Here is a 19,403-nt window from a genome sequence, read left to right on the forward strand (position 1 = left end):
TCTCTGGGGGTGCTGAGTTCAGGGGATTGGTCTGATGCTGCTTGTATTCAGTTGCTAAATTCTGTGCCCCCAAGATGTGGTTGCCCCCTCGAGGAAGAGGATCTCCTTATGTATCCCAGCTTTTGTTGTATAAACCACCCCCCCCCCCCCCCCCCCCCCGCACCCAAGTTATCCCTGACTGGTTAATAAAGATCTCTACAGTCTGGGTTGGGTAGAAGTGAGGGGTGGAGAACAAGTTCCTGGTCTTGGGGACTGAGACAAACAGAAGCTGGTATACATGAGGATCTTGTCATCCTCAGGGATCAGCCAAGCCACCACACACAACTACTGTCTTATCTTGCTGAGCCAGACCCTTGATCCCCAGACATTTTGAAGGGAAGCTGTTCAGCACTAGGACTTGTTCCATGAGAAATGGAGTGAGGAGTCACAGGAGGAAGGCTGCTTGCTTGGGGGCGTCTGTTGTCCTCAGACTCTGTTCTCAGGGTCATGCTGGTGAGCATGATGAGACCAGATGTGCAGATTGGGACTGGAAACCACGTGGAGCTGGATAGCAAGACATACAGAGCACTGCACAGAAGGGCTCTCTTCCACTGTTTCGATGGCATCGCCCATCTTTCTGCCTGTCCTATTCTTTCCTGCTCACAGGCTTCCCTTGGAGTTTGTGTGTAGCCTGGTTAAAGTGATATTTGCAGCTACTTGTCGCTGCTGTGTCTAGTTGTCGGGAGGCCTGTGATCTCTACTTGCAAACTCCCTTTCTTCCCACATCCTCCTTAGGTCTCAGAAGATAAGGAACATGGCGTATTGGAGCTTCCCCTGTCCACAGTCCCTTTGCACCCCAGTCTGCTCTGTACGGCTTTGTGGCAATACTAGACAGTCTTGTGTTTTGTGGTCTGTGGGTTGTTTCCCTCACTTTCCCCCTCCCCCTGTACTGAGGTTTTGAACTCAGGTCCTCTTTAAATGTTGACAGGCAAGTACTCTCCCAGGGACCTGCTTCCTCAGCCTTGATGACTGTCATTTACTTTTTGAGATACAGTTTCATTCTACAGTAGAGCCTGAGCTGGCTTTGAACTTGTGACCCTTCCTCCCTCCTGTGTCAGCTTTCTGTGTAGCTGGAGTTATGGTTGTGTGGCAGTCTGCCAGGCCAGAAACCTGTATTTCTTGATGCAAGGGTAAGGACATTGGGACTCTAATTGAGCCTGGAGAGCTTACTGCAGGCCTGTTGTGGCTGTCCCATCTCCCTGGTTCACTTTACTGTAGGGGTAGGGCTGCATTGCTCCCTTCACTGTTCGCTGAGGCAAGGTTCCCATCTCACCTCCCACCCTTTTCTGGTATTGGGAGAGGCTTTATTTGAGAGTTGTTCTCATCTGGGCCTTTGATGTTTCTTGGATCATGGCTACTTATGCACCTGTTTCATCTAAAGCATAAATACCAGTGCAGGTGGGCTGCTTTCAGATCAAGACTTAGCGGGTTGCCTCCTTCCATCTTTTGAGCCTCATGCTGACAAGAGCATTTTAGCTGTGCTCAAGGTGCATCTTCTCTATGGTCTGACCTTGGTCAGACCTCATTTTCAATATGGTGCTGTGATCTAGCCCTGGTCTGACAGACACACCCACCACTGAGCCCCATCCTCACCCAGTCCCCTGACAGTAGCCTGCATGTTTGTGCCATCATGTGGGTGGGTGGCAGAAAGAGCTGGCGGAGAGGCTACAGGGCTGTCCAGGAGCAGGGCCTTGGCCTGAGCTTCTCGCACTCCACTTCTTCCTCAACCAGTGCTACTGAGCTCAGGGCGGGAATGCTGACCCCTCTTCCTCTCAGTGTCTGTCCCATGAACTCAGGGGCATCTGACGCTGATCTGCTCTTAGGAGCCAGTATAAAGAGAAGTCAGGTGCTGTTCAACTTCTGGAAAAGGGCCTGTGGGTGCAGGTGCAGTTGCTTGTGGTTCTTGGTATCATGTGGCTTCATGGAACTGTTCCCAACTCCCTTAGGATTTTCAGAACCCATCTGCTTCCCCCAACAGTCTTCAAAATCTGATGCCTACTGCTCGGAGCCCCTCCGAGCTCCGTCCCCCATTTAAAATCTTTGACTTCTCGCTTCAGTGTGCAGTAGGAGGAAGGAGAGCAGTGTTTGCAGTGGATCTGGAAGCACTTGTCCAAGTCTGGCCTTTGTCTTTTAGAGCTGTAGACATCACTTCCTTTAGGTTTAGCTCAAGCAGGTGTTATGTCTCTGTTCGGGTCCTGCTGTGGTTGGTTCAGGTCTAGTGACAGGCAGGCAGTGCTTTGCCAAGTAAGGACGGAGAGTCAGCTATTATGGGATGTCCGTGTGACCTGTGGGACTGCACCGTCTCCTGGTGTCTGAAGCATCATGCTCCCCTCCTTTGGCTGGCAGTGTACTATTCAGGGCAGAGTTCAAATGGCCTGAGTCAGATTTTATTTCCCTATGTGTAAGATGGCTTGAACTGGAAGGTCTCGGCTGTGCATGCACTGGTGTGACATTTATCCTCAACAAGTTCGTTTCTACTCTGCCTTGACTGGATGCTGTCATTGCTCTAGCTGTGCTTTATGAAGTTTCTCCTAGGCTTGGGAAGGGTGCATAGACAACAGCAGTGTGTAGATGACTGTCCTGTCCTCCTGTGACTGTGTTCTTGACTGTCACTTTTGCTCCTGGAGGCCCCTCTGGAAATGACGAAAGATAATTGCTTTTATGAATATGTTCCCTGCCATAGTGTTTGCATGGCGATGAACTAAATCTGCAAACTGAGTAAGATTTGATTCTTATCTGAAAGGAAATTGACTTGTTTAGGGGCATCTTAGGTGAAAGTGCTGTAATTGCTAAAACCCATTATGAAGCTCTATTTTTTATCCCTGAAGAGCAGTAGGTGGACTTAAGTTCAAAATCTGCAGGAGCCACGGAGATGAGGAGCCAGGGATAGATTTCACTGTCGGATCAGTGTGGGCCTTTGCATTACACTTAGATAGCACAACTTACCATTCATTTATCAGTCATTCTTGTTCTGAAATCACAGATTTTACTTGACAATATGAGGACAAAAAAATATTTTTAAACCCTGCAAGCAACAGTCCAGAAATATCTGCCAAGACTCATGATGTGTGTTTGTGTATGTGTGTGTGAGAGTGTGAAAGTGTGAGTGTGTATGAGTGAATATAGCTTCCTCATAAACCTCTGGTAGTGGAACTAATTGATGTCAAGGTGTTGGGGTCAGTCTGTCCCGTAACAGGATCTTCATTCTATTGAGATGGTGGGAGGAGATGGGGGAGGAGAGACACCTTTCCCTGGCGCTTTCTGGGTATAGCCAGATAAGGACACCATTTAGTCATTTAGGTCTGAGTCACTCTGCTTTGTTTGCTTTTAGTTCAGTATCTCAAGGTGCATCACATCAGTTTCGTGGCCAGTGATGTTTATGTTTGTGTGGTCAGGATATCAGCGCACGAGTGTCTTGATGGGCTCTGTTTTTATGTAGTGCTGCTACTGAATCTTCTGAATTTTAAATTATATGCTGTGTCTGTGTGTTGGTTCCTTGTGTGGCTCTCCTTCCTCTGTCTAGGTTGACTTACATCTTGGTAGTCTGGAGACACTGTTCTCCCTCAAGAAGGAGTGTTCCCTTGTCTGCTGACGTGGGCTCTGCTGATGACTCCTAATGAATACATGGCACACAGGGCTTCCAAGGGCAGGCCCAGACTTCCTTTTGCTTACACCAGGGAGTTTTATCTTTGCAGTGAGGGCACAAGGAGTCCAGACCTCTTTCTACCAGCCTTGTAGTGGTGTTCCCTTGTGACCCACATTCATGCAGAAAGCTGCTTCTGAACACTGACAGATGTGTCACTGCAGGGCTTTGCTCTTCACGCTCCTGTGTGTAGAGCACGGGCATGGACACGTGTGCTTGCTCAGCGGTTCACACTCTGCAGTTCATGCTCCTGCGTGTAGATCATGGCTGTGGGCATGTGTGCTTGCTCCGCTGCCCATGGATGACACCATGGAGAGAACAGGCCAGGGTAGAAGAGTCCACCTGGGTTGTTTGTCCTCTTCTGCTTGGTCACCTACTGAAGGACACAGTGGGGTCCTCTGGAAAGGAATGCTCCTCACAGTGGATTAGCATACATTTGGCCGGCCCTCCCTCCCTCCCTCCCTCCCTCCCTCCCTCCCTCCCTCCCTCCCTTCCTCTCTCTCTCTCTCTGAGTTTCTGTGAAGTCTTAGCTGCCAACACTGTATAAGTTCTGTGTTTTTGATTTGGGGTGGAAGAGGACCCTTGTTTGCTAAGGAGTGTGACAGGCACTTAAAATCGTTTTTATTTTGAGTCACAGCATCCTGAGAGTAGGAGGCACTATGCTAAAGTTCTTTTGTTCTAGACAGTCTGTTCCTGTTTGTGTTTGGGGTTGGAAGGTCTCACCTTGCTGACTGACACTGCTTGTGCACAACTCCCCCACCCCTGTGCTTAAAGCAGAGGCTTCTCTGACCAGTTCTGCTTGCTTGCTGTAGCTAGTTGTCATTTTTGACAGCAGTTCCACTTGGGCCTGTCTGGTCTCATTTGAGGAACCTGGTCAGAGGCTTATTGACCTCCCCACAAGACTCCTGGAACTGCATGTGATGGACCACAGCCGCAGCCAGGTGGCCAGTGCTGTGTGCCTGCAGGATGAAGACTTACTCAGGGGCCTGTAGTGAGGAAAGGGCTTACCGTGTAGTAAGCCTGGGCTAGAGAGAGAAAGGAGGTCAGAAAATTGTGTCCTGATAGCAAAGTTCTGGGCTGGATAAGTTCTTAATAACTATGCCAGGTAGTTAGGCTTCTGTTTATCCTACTGTTCTTTTGATTGAGACAATGTTACAGTTTGCTCAGAAGTACTATATCTGGGCCACAGGTGGCCTGGCACCTTCATGCCAGCTCACAGGATCACCTTGATGTTGCCAGCTTGTCAGGTAGACATTGGATAGTTGATACCACATCTTTCCTGTTTCATGCATTTGTATAAGAGCTAAGCCTGACACTGCATTTGGATACCATTAATAACCATAAACTAAGGAATATGCCTGGGCAGAGCACTTCAGAGGTGTGGAAGAAGCTATGGCAGGAAGTGGCATCTAGGCCAGATTGTAGAGTCTTTGAAGATCTGGACGTGTGCTTAGCGATGGCTTGTGGAGCCAGGGTCACAGGCTTCTACTACACCTCGATAGTATCATGGCAGGAGATGGGTAGTCACATGTTCCTGAAGCAGATGTGGACCTCTGGTCTACATGGTGACAGTGGCATACTCCTTCCATGTACTGTGAAAGCCAACCTCCCTGCCAGCCTGCAATGTTAGCTTCTTGGTGAAACCCAGTGTGGGTCCAGGCTGTGCATTTTGTCCTAGACACCTCATGGCTCTGGGCGCAGAGCCCATGTGTTACTGAGTGGTTTATGAGAGGTGTTTCAGGGAAGGTCCTGGACCTGTTTCCTGGTTCCTTTGGCAGGAACGCTCTCTGAATTAAAGGACTTTTGCTTTTTGTTGTCTAGATTGCTGTTTGGGGAAGTAGTCTGTTCTGCTCCTTGGAAAAGCAGTCCTGTCTGAATGCTCCCAGGCTTAGAGCGTGCCTTCTGGTTTGTCTCATTTCATTGTTGGGTTTCCTGAGGAGGAAGATAGCGGTAGGTTTGCTGAGTTCTGACGTCATGCTGAAGCCCATTGGCAGGCAGATGCAGCCAGTCAGGTGCTCCGTGGTATCTGGGTAGGAGAGCTATATAATCCTGGAATAACAGGAAGCTTCCCATATTTCATATCCTGTTGTTCTGGAGTTTGTGACTTTCTGCTTTGCCATAATGAAGGTTAGTGGACATTTGTGTATGTGTTTTGGGGGGAATATACTATAGCTTGAATTTTCCAGACACACTGAGAGCTGAAGGACAGATCACTACTGTAGCATTTTATAACTAAGGGAGCTTCATATTTGCATGAGGGAACAAGCCTAGACAGGACAGTTTTTATTCTTTAACAAGATATAACTTAACCCGTATGTGACCCTTAAAAAGTCAGAACAGGGAAAGGAGCTTAGACAGAGTTCCCATTTGGGCTGGCTTTCTGTCAGACACAGACAGATGTTACAGCCCAGGAATCAAACTGTAGCCATAAAGGTTCTGAGGGCTCTGCCGGGAGGGTCAGAGGAAGTCTGTTCCGAGGAGACCAGTGGGGCTTGACACAGTCACTGTTTAGCTTTTAAGGTTTGTGCTTTGGTTTGTTCTTGGGAACTTTCAGCAACCTTCTTTTTTGAACTGTTTTGACACTTGAATTCTTTGTTGAGCTATGTCTGACTCTCTGGATGGGTGACCCACAGATCCACTGGCCCAGTAGACATTAACTAGGCAGTGTGAGATGTGTGGTCTGGTCAGCTTCTTTGGGCTTTATGATCCAGGGTGGAATGCACACATCAACACTGGCCATGAAGTTTTCCCTGTGAGAAATGTACTTGGGGGATTTCTGCGAGCTAAGTAGGGCTCAGGCGCGCTCCTTCAGGAAGGAAGATGAGTAAGGCCCAACAGGAAGGGGGTAGGGTGTGGGAAGGCAGGAAGGAGGCGGAGGAGGGAGTTCCTGGCACTGAGAAAGGCTAAAGAAGGAGTCGAGGAGGGCAGAGTCGCAGTGCCAGCCATAGGTGCTTATCCCAGAGCAGAGAATCAATAGCTCCAATTTGCTTCAAGAGAGAAACAATATGGATACATTTTTTGGCATTTAAGCTTTTCTTTCTTTAATTTGCACTAGAGAGGTTTTCCTAGGACACAGTATTAGATGATTTGGTTATCAAAATTATTTGTATAAGAAACGTGTTTTAGCATACCTGCAAGCAGGCCCCAGTACACACACACACTCCTCAAAACAAAGCCAGATGTGTTTAACTATAACTAGGTAATCTTTTGTACATTATTTCTCCTCGGTTTAGGTTGGTGGTACATTCACATAACACACAAATGTATACACACTGCCACACATACACGTATGTCCACACACATTTGGTTTTCAGATGTCTTATACCCAGGCTAGCTCATGTACATGTCGTCTCTCCTGCTTTAATCTTGTGGTGTGACTGACTCGGGGTCAGAGTGGTTAGGTGGCCCTGGATCAGAGTGGGGTTGCCTACAGTCTGCGTTCTTTAGAACTCTGCGCAGAGGCTGCTACCCTGTCTCTCTTCTGGGATCCACTTTATGTCTCACCCGTTCTCTGTCATCTTCTGTGCTTTCCCGTCTGCACGTGCCTTGTGTGCAATGGGGTGAATTTAGTTTACTTCCCTTCCATGTCCATGGGCTTTTATAGTCTAAGGAGAGAGGGTTGCAAGCCACCCTGAGCCTTTATTGGGTGCCTTTAACTGTTGGCTCCTGGCTCGCACCTTGGCTTTTGCCTCACCTGGATAGAAAAGGGAGCACGGTTAGGTTTGGTGTCCTTCCAAGGGCTTGATGCCCCACAAGGAAATGTCTCACAAGGGGGTCCAGTGGACTCCTTTCCTAGGGAACCGCTTGGAGGCTGTGCTGTCTCTTTGGTGTTTCAGACCGTGCTGCTGACCAGGTGAAACCACTTATTGTCAGGAGAGTTTTGTTTATTTTGTTCCAGCATAAAACTCAGTACTAATTTTTTTGTTTTATTTTCTTCTTTCAGACTTTTGATGCAAATGATTTGTATCAGGGGCAGAACTTTAACAAGGTCCTCAGCTCTTTGGTGACACTAAATAAAGTGACAGCAGGTAAGAGACTCATGTGTCCTCAAGGTGAGTTGTGAAGGCTCATGTCTTTGGTTTTCTGTTCTCAAGGTTCAATGAGCATTACTGCACTGAGAGGGAAGCTGCTTTGGCTTTACCTTCTGCTGATGGTGCTCTGTGATTCTGGGCTTGTGCGTTCGGACAGCACTTCTGGTGCAGGGAGCCTTCAGCACAGTGACTGGGAGCCACTCAGCACACTGCCCTTTACCTGAGCCCTGCATTTCCTGCCTCCTGATTTAGAGCAGGAGTAGGGGCTGTTGGTTCAGAACACTGGGGTGTGCCACTGTTGGGGTGTGACTGTGTCTTCACTGGTACATGGCGAAGATTTCGAGGATGTGTGGATTCACACTCCTCACCACTCACAATGTTGGCGTCTCAGTCAGGGTTTGTATCCCTGCACAAACATCATGACCAAGAAGCAAATGGGGAGGAAAGGGTTTATTCAGTTCACACTTCCACATTGCTGTTCATCACCAAAGGAAGTCAGGACTGGAACTCAAGCAGGTCAGGAAGCAGAAGCTGATGCAGAGGCAGTGGAGGGATGTTACTTACTGGCTTGTTTTCCCTGGCTTGCTCAGCCTGCTTCCTTATAGAACCCAGGACCACCAGCCCAGGGATGGTACCACCCACTCTTGATCACTAATTGAAAAAATGCCTTACACCTGGATCTCATGGAGGCATTTCCTCAAGGGAGGCTCCTTTCTCTGTGATAACTCCAGCTTGTGTCAAGTTGACACACAAAGCCAGCCAGTCCAGTTGGTTTTCAAGCTTCTTGTTTAGTGTGGCCTTGAGTCCCACAGTGATGTTTGGTCAGTGGTGGGCTGTGTTGTGGAGCATGCTCTGGTGGGCTCTGCCAGCTGCTTCTGTGTGTGCTGTCTGCAGAAAGCACTAGCTTATCATTCTATGACGTGTGGCTGTTCATCCCTGCCTCCATGCTGTGGCATGTGTGGCATGTGGTCTTGGAGAAGGACACGTGTGCTCTGTGCTGGAGACTTAAGTGCCTGGCAGTTCCTCGTTGAACAGTTATTGTTTTTCCAGTTGAAGGGACCGTTTACAAACATCTATAGAACTGTTTGCAAACTGTTGAGAATTACACTAGAGATCCAGTAAGTTACTCTTCTCCAGATTGTCCCTGGAGAGGTAATTGGGGGAATGAATGCATCGTTTATGAAGCAGAAGAGTCTGCTCTTTGTTACGTGTAAATGACCCGCTTTGTTGTGGACTTGTGGTGTGCCCCTCCATACTGGCCCAGTTTTAGAGTCAGTGTGTGTTTAAGGCACATGGCATCGGGGGTCTTCAGCACTTTTCCTGTGTGTGCCACCTTTTCAGACATTGGACTAGGAAGTGATTCTGTGTGTGCTCGGCCCTCGTCACATCGGATAAAGTCTTTTGATTCCCTGGGATCCCAGTCTTCACACAGTAGGACTTCAAAATTGCTTCAGAGCCAGTACCGAAGCTTGGTAAGTAAAATATTTTATTATTTGATTCAAAGGCATTTGGGGCACAAGGGGTCTACAAAAGTGCTTGGGAGAATGCTGGGGCCCATGCAGACGGAATGTGGACCACCTTGGGCTCCTAGCACTGCTGGGTGGCTCCTGCTGTGTGTGGTGATGTGTGCTTTTTGCCGGATTCCTTCAGATACCGAGCCAGGTGCTTTTGGACACTTGTTTATTTGGGTTTATCTTGAAGGCTGCTCATCTAGAGAGGTGAATGCTTTGCCATCCAGCCCTCAGGTAACGCTCGCTGTGCACATGAGAACAAACAGCACATTTATGCACAAGTCTGGCCACACAGAGAGGAGAGGGCATGGCGCAGGAGCCTGCTGCCAAACCAACCCAGGTTGTGGAGCAGGCACTGCACTGAGGATGCACAGCACCCAGAAGTGCTCAGGGGTGTGTTCAGCCGTGTCCTTGTGTCTCTTTGTTTGTAACGTTCCCATGAAACCACCCAAACCTAGAGTTTGTGATGATCCATAACTCAGTCCAGTGAACTCCTTAAGACTCCCCATTAGCAAACCTACAACTTCCTTTTTGAGTTAAGTTAGAGTACATGGAAAACTGCGGTCGGTCCTGTTCCTTCTTTGGAAGGACTTGCTCACTTGGCTCACAGCGGAGTGCTCCCAGTGTCACTGAAACTGGGGAATCAGGACTGCCATCCCACTGGCTGGAAAGACTGCACGGAGGGGCACCTGCTAATGTGTGCAACTCCCTTAGAGCAGAAGACTGAAGGCAGCTCTTTGTCTGCCTAAAGCCTGCCCCCTAAGCCTTCCTCAGTCAGCTCTGGCTGCCCTGGGCCTAAGAATGGAGACGGCCCTCTCTCTTTCCCCTCCCCCTCGGAGGAGAACTTGTGAGTAAAATTTGGAGTGAGGCTGTGGGGAGGCTGACAGGGATGTCTAGGGGAGGCTGCAGACCCTGTCGCAGTGCGGCTGGTGGGGATGGCAGCCCTTGTTCCCCAAGAGGAAATGTGAAACTGCTCAGAAAAAGAACACCCACAGTTGCCATGGTGAAAGGGACAACAGGTGTTTCTTACTCAGAGTCTAAGTGTGGATTTCTGACATATTCCTATTGTGTTTTTAAAAGCCAGTTTACTACTGTGCAGGTTACTCTCAGCATGGGCTGTACATGTGCCGTGAGCTTCGGATGAGGGTTTTCTCATGTGTGACACACACTGTCACGTTTTGTCTGTTGAACTCTTCTGATGCTGTTGAGTGTCTGGGTCTGAATATTTATCCACTGACAGCTAAGTGTGGCTGTAGTCCTCAGTGTGGCTCTCAGTGTTGGCAAGGTCAGTGTGAACATCGCTCCTGATGTCCCTCATCTCTGGGAGGGATGACTAGGTTGTAATGGTATTTCCCCCTTTCTTGGAGCTGGTGTTTCCTGACACTGCTCTGGTACTAGTTTCCAAGTTGGCTAGCCTTCTCACACGGTTTTATTAGTACAGCATCCACGGAAGATGGTCAAACTGCTTCAGTGCATTAGATTTCATCCTCCTGGGCCCTTTTCTAAACCATTTGGGACATCTGAGAGTGAAATGCTCTTTCTGCTGTGTTAGCTTCCTTTCATCTGGAGTTGCTCATCATTGATCATCCATTGAGAAGCCTTTTCTGAATGGAATGAAGTCTGGTGTGCAGTGGGGGACATCTCTTTTGTCTTTGACACTGTGGCAAGGGTTCCTGCGTGGTCCTGTTCCAGTTTGCTATCTGAGTGGCTGGAGGGCCAGAAAACACCGGTATGCCCAGGACTCCTGGCTAGTCTTCACAGATGCCAATGGGCTGTGGTGACTGGGCATCCTGTCAGCCTTGGCTCATCCCATGATGAAGGTAGAATGAGCCTACAGTAGAGTAAAGTGCAGTAAATGGTGTACTGTATCTGGTCCCTAGAGATACAGGTGCAGATTTTACTTACTTACTGTTTCTATAGCGGTGGGAAGAGGCTGGTCTACGGGTTTGTCTTTTTGGTAGCTTGATGGTAGATTTATACTTTCCAGCCTCTACAGAGCCTCACCAAGCTGGGTGGAGAAGAGAGAACACACACACACACACACACACACACACCCCGCTAGCCTGCCCTTCTCTGTTCAGAGACCTGGAAGTGCTGTCTCTGAGCACCTCACCATCCAGGATGTGAGGTGGTGTTTTCCTGTTACTGTTTCTGGAATAAATCTTAAAAGGGTTAGAATCCTAAAAGGGTTCTTTGTACTGATGGGCATGTTGTTTGGTAAGTTTTAGAACTTTTTTGGAGATGAGTTTAGAAATATCTGTTAAAGTTTGAATGTTTTTATGAATGTCCCAGTACTAGAATTTAACATAAAGACTTGTTTATATTTGCAATGAAAATGGATATATGAGTATTTTTAGTGGAGCCTTTTGTAAGATATGAGAAACACGGTGTGGAGTACATAGACAAGCATTGGGAATAACCTAAAAATTAGTGACTCACTTGTACAGTGTGGCTTTATGTAGTTGGAAGCATGTCCACGGTATAGAGATTAGTTTTCAAGGTAGAGATAGGTACAGTGCGGGTTAGGGCTGGGGGTGGGGCGGGGGGGGGGGGGGAGTGAGAGCAAGAAAGCGCATGCGTGTGCGAGAGCGACCATGGAGAGTACAGAGTCCCTGTGTGCCTGCCTGCCTGTAGGAGTGGGAGTATAGCGTTCCTCTCTCCTGGGCTGTGAGCTGACAGTGGTCCAGGTGCACAGGGAGATCTGAGCTTTAAGCTTCTTAAAGACGCTCTCCTGCTGCTTGTTTATTTTTGAGGCAGAGTCTTACTTTGCAGCACCCTGCTGGCCGGAACTCACCTTGTAGATCAGGCTGGCTTGGAACTCAGAGTCACCTGCCTGTCTCTGCCCTGCCTCTGCCTTGTGCTGGGGTTAAAGACATGCACCATCATGCCTGGTGCTTTTCTGCTGTTGGGATTTGGAGCATTTGTACAGATGTGTTGGCCACTTTATGACAGGTAAGTGTAACTTTCTCAGAAAGTAGACCATACTTGATGGAAATTTCCCCCACGCCTCCCCACCTGTCTTCTAGGACATGACTGATAACACCAACAGCCAACTCGTAGTGCGAGCCAAGTTTAACTTCCAGCAGACCAATGAAGACGAGCTCTCCTTCTCCAAGGGCGACGTCATCCATGTCACACGAGTGGAGGAAGGAGGCTGGTGGGAGGGCACGCACAATGGCAGGACCGGCTGGTTCCCCAGCAACTATGTGCGAGAGATCAAGCCAAGTGGTGAGTGGCTAAACCTGACTCTGGGAGGAGCCAAAGGATGTGAACGCTGTAGTCTTGAGTGCCTGTTGTGCATTGAGTGCAGAGGAAGCGTCTGGTGGTCAGTGGCATGAACTCCCCCTCCTGTGCGTGGATGCTGGGTAAAGGCCCCGTGTGATAAGCTGGCTTCGTGTTAAATCATGACATTCCCAAATGCGTCTAAGAAAACCTCTTCGCTCTGTTAATTGTTGTCTCTTGCTTTTTGAGACAGAGTCTATGGACATCATGTCCAGGTAATCTTGGAACTCCCGAGCTCAAGTGATTCTCCTGCCTCAGCCTTCTGAGTCGCCAGGTTCACAGGTGTGTGCCCCTGCAGCCACCATGTGCTTGTTTGTGATGTCACCAGTCTGTGTCATGTTATAATCGGTGCTTCCCAATGGTCTTGGCCAGGCTGTGTGTTATTACTGCCATTGATCTTGTTTTAACCAGTTAGTCACAGGCGGGTAATTTCTGCCATTTTTTTTTTTCCTATGGAAATGTGTTGATTTTCCTGTTTCCTGTTATTGACACTTTGTTCATGACAAGTTTTTCAGAGGTGAATAGCAGCTTCCAGCCCATTTTCATTGCTGCTGAGCTGTGATTTGTGTCTTGGAATTGAAAGCTCTCTGGGGCTAATGGTTTAATGCATACTTGTCATCAGTGCAAGGCTGGGAAAGTCCTGGAGTTCAGCGACTTGGGCCAGCAGCATTGAGTTTCTTTGTTCCTGAGACTCAGTACTGTCCTTCCTGATACAGGCATCCTTGGTAATTCTCTCGTAGTGGACCACTGCTTGTGTCAAGAAGCAGCCTGGGAAAGATGGCTACTCATTTTCAAGGGGTGTACCACACATGTGTGCGTGTGTGTGTGCGTGTGCGTGCGCGTGCGTGTGTGTGTGCGTGTGTGTGTGTGTGTGTGTGTGTGTGTGTGTGTGTGTGTGTTTGTGTGCGTGCGCATGCGCACCTGCACATGCATGTGATCTTGCTTTCTTGTTGCACTTGGTTAAGATTTTCTTGTTAAAATGCGAAACAAGTAAAAAGATGTCATAGGCAGGGCCTTTGGGGGAGAGTCCCTCATGCTGTAAGCAGGGTCCTTTGGGCGTAGAGAGCTGCTCAGGAGAGGCAGTTGTTCATTCTGGCTTGTCTAAGTCATGTGGCTGTTTCTGCAGTCTCTCGTTTGAATTGCTGTAGTAGAAGTGTCTCGTGACATTTTTACTTCTCAGATATTTCTTCTTGCAGAATTTGTAGTTCACCTAGCACAAGAAATGCCAATAGGTGGGCATGGAGGTCCCAGAGTCCTTTTCATGTGACTTCTGGAAATAATTCAAATAGATATAAACTTAATGTTGTTTCTTGGCAGCATGCATAGAGTGTGCCTTGCATGTGGGGTTGCTGTTGCACTTTGGGTGTGGAGTGTGGGGAAAGAGGAAGCTTCAGGAAGGGCCAGTGCTGTGTGTGTAAGGCCAGTTCCTTCAGGCCACCCTCAGTCCTTATGCTTATGTCTTATTTCTGAGTTGGTGTGTCTGTGCCAGTTTAACGTGTGCCCAGGCTACCCTGGCATCAAAGATGTATATTGGGGACTGGGGATGTGGCTCAATGCTGGAGCACATACCTAACTTGTGTGGCTGCTGGGTTTGATCCCCAGCACACCCTCTTCAGGAGTACTGTTTTCAGGGAGGCAAGTTGAATTCATAGTTTTGTGCCAAATTGAGACCTACAGTTTTTGATTTTTTTTTTTACCCTTTCCCCCCTTTAATTGAATATTTTCTTTATTTACATTTTAAATGTTATCTCTTTTTCAGGTCTCCCCTCTGGAAACCCCCCTATTCCATTCCTCCTCCCCCTGCCTCTATGAGAATGCTCTCCCACCTACCTACCCAATCCTGCCTTCCCACCCTGGCATTCCCCTACACTGGGGCATCGAACCCCTCAGGCTGGAGGGCTGCTCCTCCCACTGATGTTCAACAAGGGCATCCTCTGCCACACATGCGGCTAGAGCCATGGGTTCCTCCATGTGTACTCTTTGGTTGGTGGCTCAGTCCCTGGGTTCTCCAGTTTTGCTTATTAGTGTTATGATAAATGTCCTCTACTTGACAATGAGACAGGAAAGTAGCCTCTTTTGGGAATAGCTCCTATTTACAGTATTCTCTTAATGTGAGTTGACTGTAAGAAAAGTTCAGCCAGTCTGATTATAAATATTGCTAGTTTGGGCTGAATGGTGTAAAAACACATTATAAAAAACATTTCAACAATGTCTTTGTAGCCAGCAATTGAGTCTTAGAATTAGACAGTCACATTTTGGTATTGTATTTTCCAATAGTTTATTTGGTGTTGTAATTGTGGGATTGGATTCCTTTTGTAATTTCTAGTTGGTGCTTAGTGTTGTAAGCACAAAGCTGCCAGTTTGAAAGCGCCCCTGACTGAAGCTCAGGAGGGTCACTCCTCACTGAACAAGCCCGAGTCCATTTTCTTTTCTTTTCTTTTTTTTTTTTTTTTTTTTTTTGTTTTTGTTTTGGTTTTTCGAGACAGGGTTTCTCTGTGTAGCCCTGGCTATCCTAGAACTCACTCTGTAGACCAAGCTGGCCTTGAACTCAGAAATCCACCTACCTCTGCCTCTCAAGTGTTGGGATTAAAGGTGTGCGCCACCACTGCCCGACTCTGAGTCCACTTTCTTGGCTGGACTTTTTTCTCTTGCATCCCATTTTGGTTTGATTTACAGCTTTTGTGCAAACAAAAAAAGCCAAAGACTACTTCTGAAAGAAGTTTTCTCCCTCACTCCTCAGCTGTTTTGCCTTTCTGGGAAAGGTTGACAGTGACTGTCTCCCTCGTATGGTGAGACAGCCCACGCCTGGCTCGTTTTCAGTAGTTTCTCTGAACACGGACCATGACCAAAACTAACATGGGGAGTAAAGGACTTTTGTGTTACACAGCCTAACCATAAAGACAGGCTCTCAAACAGGAAGGGACATGGAGACAAGAACTGAAGCAGAGGCCATGGATGGAGAGCCGCTTACTCAGTGGGTGGAAGCAGTTTCTTCAATGAAAATCTTTCTTTCAGATGGCCTTAGCTTGGGTCAAGTTGACAAACTTCCCAGCACAGGCCCGTCCAGGAGTCTGTAAGAATCTTTAATTGGCAAGTCATAATGTATGTAGCTTCTAGTATGTACAATGCATAGTTGGTATGTACAGTGCATAGTTGGTATGTACAGTGCATAGTTGGTGTGAAGGTTCATAGTTGGTTGTTATGCAGCTTTTATGTGTACCATTTTTGGATGTGTAATATGTACAGATTTCTATTGTGTTCTATCCATACAGCAGAGAGTGTGATTATATATGACACACATATATCCCTCAGTGCAAGGGAGAAGGGAGGAGGAGGCAGGAGGTTCTGGGGGCCAATGGTACTGGGTTTACTGTTGCCAAATGAATGTGGAGGCACAAGTCATGTGTAGTCAGTTTGATCCTGTGCTTGTGGCCACAGATGACCATCCTTAGGGGCTGATCTGGGCTGCTGAGAACAGACATCAATGGTCAGATGCTTACCTGGTTCTGTTTTACATGGAGTTTCATGCTTGCTCAGTGCTCTAAGGTGGTTGCGTCCATATGTGGTGTATGCTCAGTGTCCCTTCCTTGCAGTCTCTGAGCCAGTTGTTAGAAGCATCAAGGCTGCTTTTTGTGATTGTTGTCATCAAAAGGTCCTGTTTTGCTTATTGTACCAGGTCCATGATAAGTCTGCCTCTTCCCTCCCCAGGAGTGCTGTGAACTCTACCCTTTGGGCCTGTCCCTCCATGTCCTTTCAAGCATATATGTGTGCTGATATTGAGTGTGCGGACACTTCTGTGTTTGGAGTGAGCAGTGGCTCTTGGGTCCTCTTGCTGTAGACCCGCTTGCTTTTAACAGAGGCTTTGTGAGGTTGGCTGCAGTCTCTCTGGCTCATGGCTTTTGAGAACTGATAGTAAAATGTGTTAGGACACACGGTGACAGACTTTCCATCCACCCTGTGCTCTGTAGCAGTCCTCAGCGGGAGAGGACAGCTGACCCATTCTTTCTGTTCTTGTTCATTAACATTATAGCCTGAAACTTCATTGTGACAAACTTTCTCTTGGTTCTTGTAGTAAATACTGAATTTTATTGACTAGGGTGTTGCCTTCCGAGGTTTAAATAAAAGAAGAGAGAAGACCATTTAGAAAAGCTTTGCTTTGCCGTTGCCTTTGTAAGCTCCTGTACTGGTCCATGAGCTCACAGGAGTGCTTGCTTCAAGGGTTCAGGATCTGTCGTCACACTTTACCACTCAAACTCCAGGTTTTCCAGGTTTAAATCACTGCTACCATGGATACAAAGTGTCTCACAGCTGAAATTCCCAGTTCACATCTGAGTCTGCCTGTGGAAAAGATGGGTCTCAGGTAGAAGCACTGGGGTTCCTCTTCCTTTACTTACACTTACAAAATGATTTGTTCTCCTGGGTGATTTTTCATCCTATAGCCAGAGCGCCTTCAACCAGAAGGAAACCTTCTGCTTTGTTATTTCTTTCAACTGTTTGGGAAAACGTAACAATGAGTTACTGCAAGATCATTTAGGCAGGTCCCCATGGTGGGGACCCAGTGTTGAAGCTCGTGAGTTCTCTTTGGGCATTTTGGGTTACCCTTGTGGTTGAAAAGATCCCAAGAGTACCTGACAGGCAGTTGGTGTTAGGACCTTGGAAATAGTCTTGAGTGCCAGGTGCTATGAGATGGTAAGGGGAGGAAGTGTGTGCAGAGAATAAGGAAGCCATAGAGAGATTGGACAGTGCTACCTCACACTCAGAGGGATAGAATCCCTCTGCTCAGTGACCAGAATTGACATAGCAGGATTATTACAGGGAAGCAATAATCCGAGTGTCTGGGGTGAAAATGTGGCAGCGTGTCTTTCATCCTGACCCGGAGAGTCAGTGATGGTGAGATGGACCCACAGGGCCATACAACAGGCAGACTGTCTGCCACAGCCCACCAACCCTGAGACAAGTGGATCCACCCCCTTCCTTTCTCCCAATAGAAACAGTGGCAGGTAGACTCCCCTGTCTCAGAGAGCAAATAAGGGACATGCGCATGGAAGCCCTACTAGATACAGACAGACGGATGACACAGACCACTGCTGCTTACATGCCTTCTCCCAGTAGAGTGGGGAACCTGTGGATGGTGTGAGGTGGCAGCATCCTAGGCATAGACCCTTACAGGTGTGCTGCAAGCCCAGGCGGAGTCTTCCCTTTGTGTGTCTGCACACATGTTGGTTGTTTAGAAGTCTGTCACCTGCCAATGTTTTAGCATGTGGAATTCCCAGAGCTCTGGGTCTTGGTGTTCTGAGACCCTTATATGCCTGCTAACATTTCTCCACTTCTGTTTGGGGAACATTTTATATTTATGACCCTGTGAAGCTGTAGGTATGGCTGAACTAACTCTCCTGGCACTGCCAAGTGTAATTTCTCAGATGCTTCCACCCCAGTCTGGGAGAAGGGGGTGGGTGAAAAGTGCAGTAACAGAGCCCATGGCTCTGTGATCTTGCGTTCCCAGTGTGAGAAAGTGGTCCACTCCTCAGTGGCTGTGCAAGGCCCTTCCTTCACCTTCTAGGGTTGGTTTTTAGGTGAGGCTTTGGCGTGTAGGCCTGGTGTGATTGTTACCTTGGCTTCGACCAATAAAGTGTCCTTCTATTTTTTTTAATTGCAGAGAAGCCTGTGTCACCCAAATCAGGGACCTTGAAGAGCCCTCCCAAAGGGTTCGATACGACTGCTATCAACAAGAGCTATTACAATGTGGTGAGTAACTGCAGCCAGCATCTCATGTGTCCTAGAATAGGAAGGCGCGTGGTGCTGCTCACACACAAGGCTTCTGTCTTGTCGCAGTCTGATGCTATGACTATTGAGTGTTGAAAAGTAAGGTTTAAAAAGGCGTAGTGTACATACTTCAGATGCCAATAGGGCTGGTTGGAATGGATTAGATATCGTTTAGTTTTATAGGTTCTGGTTTGTTTCAGTTTTTTGCTTTTGTCTTTCTTGAGATTACTGTGTCCATCAGTGTACATGGAGTTAGAGGCATTGCTTAGACCAGTGGTTCTCAGTTTGCGAGTTGTGACTCTTTTACAGGGGTCACCTAAGACCATTGGAAAACACAGACATTATGAACATTACAGTTCATAACAGTAGCAAATTACAGTTATGAAGTAGCAACAAAATGATGTTATGGTTGGATCACTACAACATGAGCGATTGTGTTAAACGGTTGAGAACCACCGCTCTAGAGTCTGAACAGTAGATGGGTGTTATTTATAATGTGGTGCCCTTGACTCTCCTGCTCTGGTCTTGCTGGCCTTCAGCTGCCTGGGCTGAACTCTGACATGTGATAAGTGCTGTCAGCTGTTGGGTCGGGTTCCTGCACCTGAAGCTTGTCCCTGTGGCGTGCACTGAAGCTAGCTAAGGTGCTGGTGGCGTGCTGCAGTGGAAGGGGACATATTCTGGCTCTAATTGTCCTTGCTGCTTAGCCACGGAGTTGTTGGGAGACGAGCTTCTGGCTGTCGGAGCAACGACTTGACGTGCAGTATGATGTGGATGCTGCTAGCATTGGCCATGCAATGTGAAGAGAGTTTGTGATTAGCCTTTGGGTACCTGCTGAAGTCCTGTAGAGGTTTCCATGGTACCAGGCAGTACATTTAGAAACAGAATGCATGGCAGATTCTGTTTGCAGGCAAGTATCCTGGTTGTTTCTGAGGATGCTCATGAGATCCTAGTCCAGTGACCAGATCATGCAGTTACAAGAGGCATGCTTGTGACAAAACCTACTTGCTCTGAACTTGTTGTATCCTGACAGTGAGACTCCTGGCTCCACCCTTAGCATGACAGGCATCTTTCCCATTAGGATCCAGGAAGGACTTGGATGCCCTATGCCAAGACCCTTCCCAGTCTAGGATGTGT

The 19,403-nt window shown here is 47.8% G+C and overlaps 1 protein-coding gene across 4 annotated transcripts in view; it reads left to right on the forward strand.

Annotated features, from left to right (window-relative positions):
- Positions 1–19,403, forward strand: part of Arhgef7 (Rho guanine nucleotide exchange factor 7) — a 108,540-nt gene that overhangs the window by 48,453 nt on the left and 40,684 nt on the right. For 3 of the 4 annotated variants that reach the window (XM_076913810.1, XM_034520038.2, XM_034520039.2), the window contains exons 3-6: positions 7,626–7,710; positions 9,055–9,185; positions 12,251–12,452; positions 18,163–18,251. In XM_076913810.1, coding sequence (XP_076769925.1) covers positions 7,626–7,710; positions 9,055–9,185; positions 12,251–12,452; positions 18,163–18,251 — 507 coding nt within the window. Of the gene's footprint in view, positions 1–5,743; positions 5,810–7,625; positions 7,711–9,054; positions 9,186–12,250; positions 12,453–18,162; positions 18,252–19,403 lie in introns of those variants that run through there. The other variant, XM_076913811.1, reaches the window with a different exon arrangement.

This window comes from Arvicanthis niloticus, chromosome 16, assembly GCF_011762505.2.
Source record: "Arvicanthis niloticus isolate mArvNil1 chromosome 16, mArvNil1.pat.X, whole genome shotgun sequence".
In the NCBI taxonomy this organism is placed as follows: Eukaryota; Metazoa; Chordata; class Mammalia; order Rodentia; family Muridae; genus Arvicanthis; species Arvicanthis niloticus.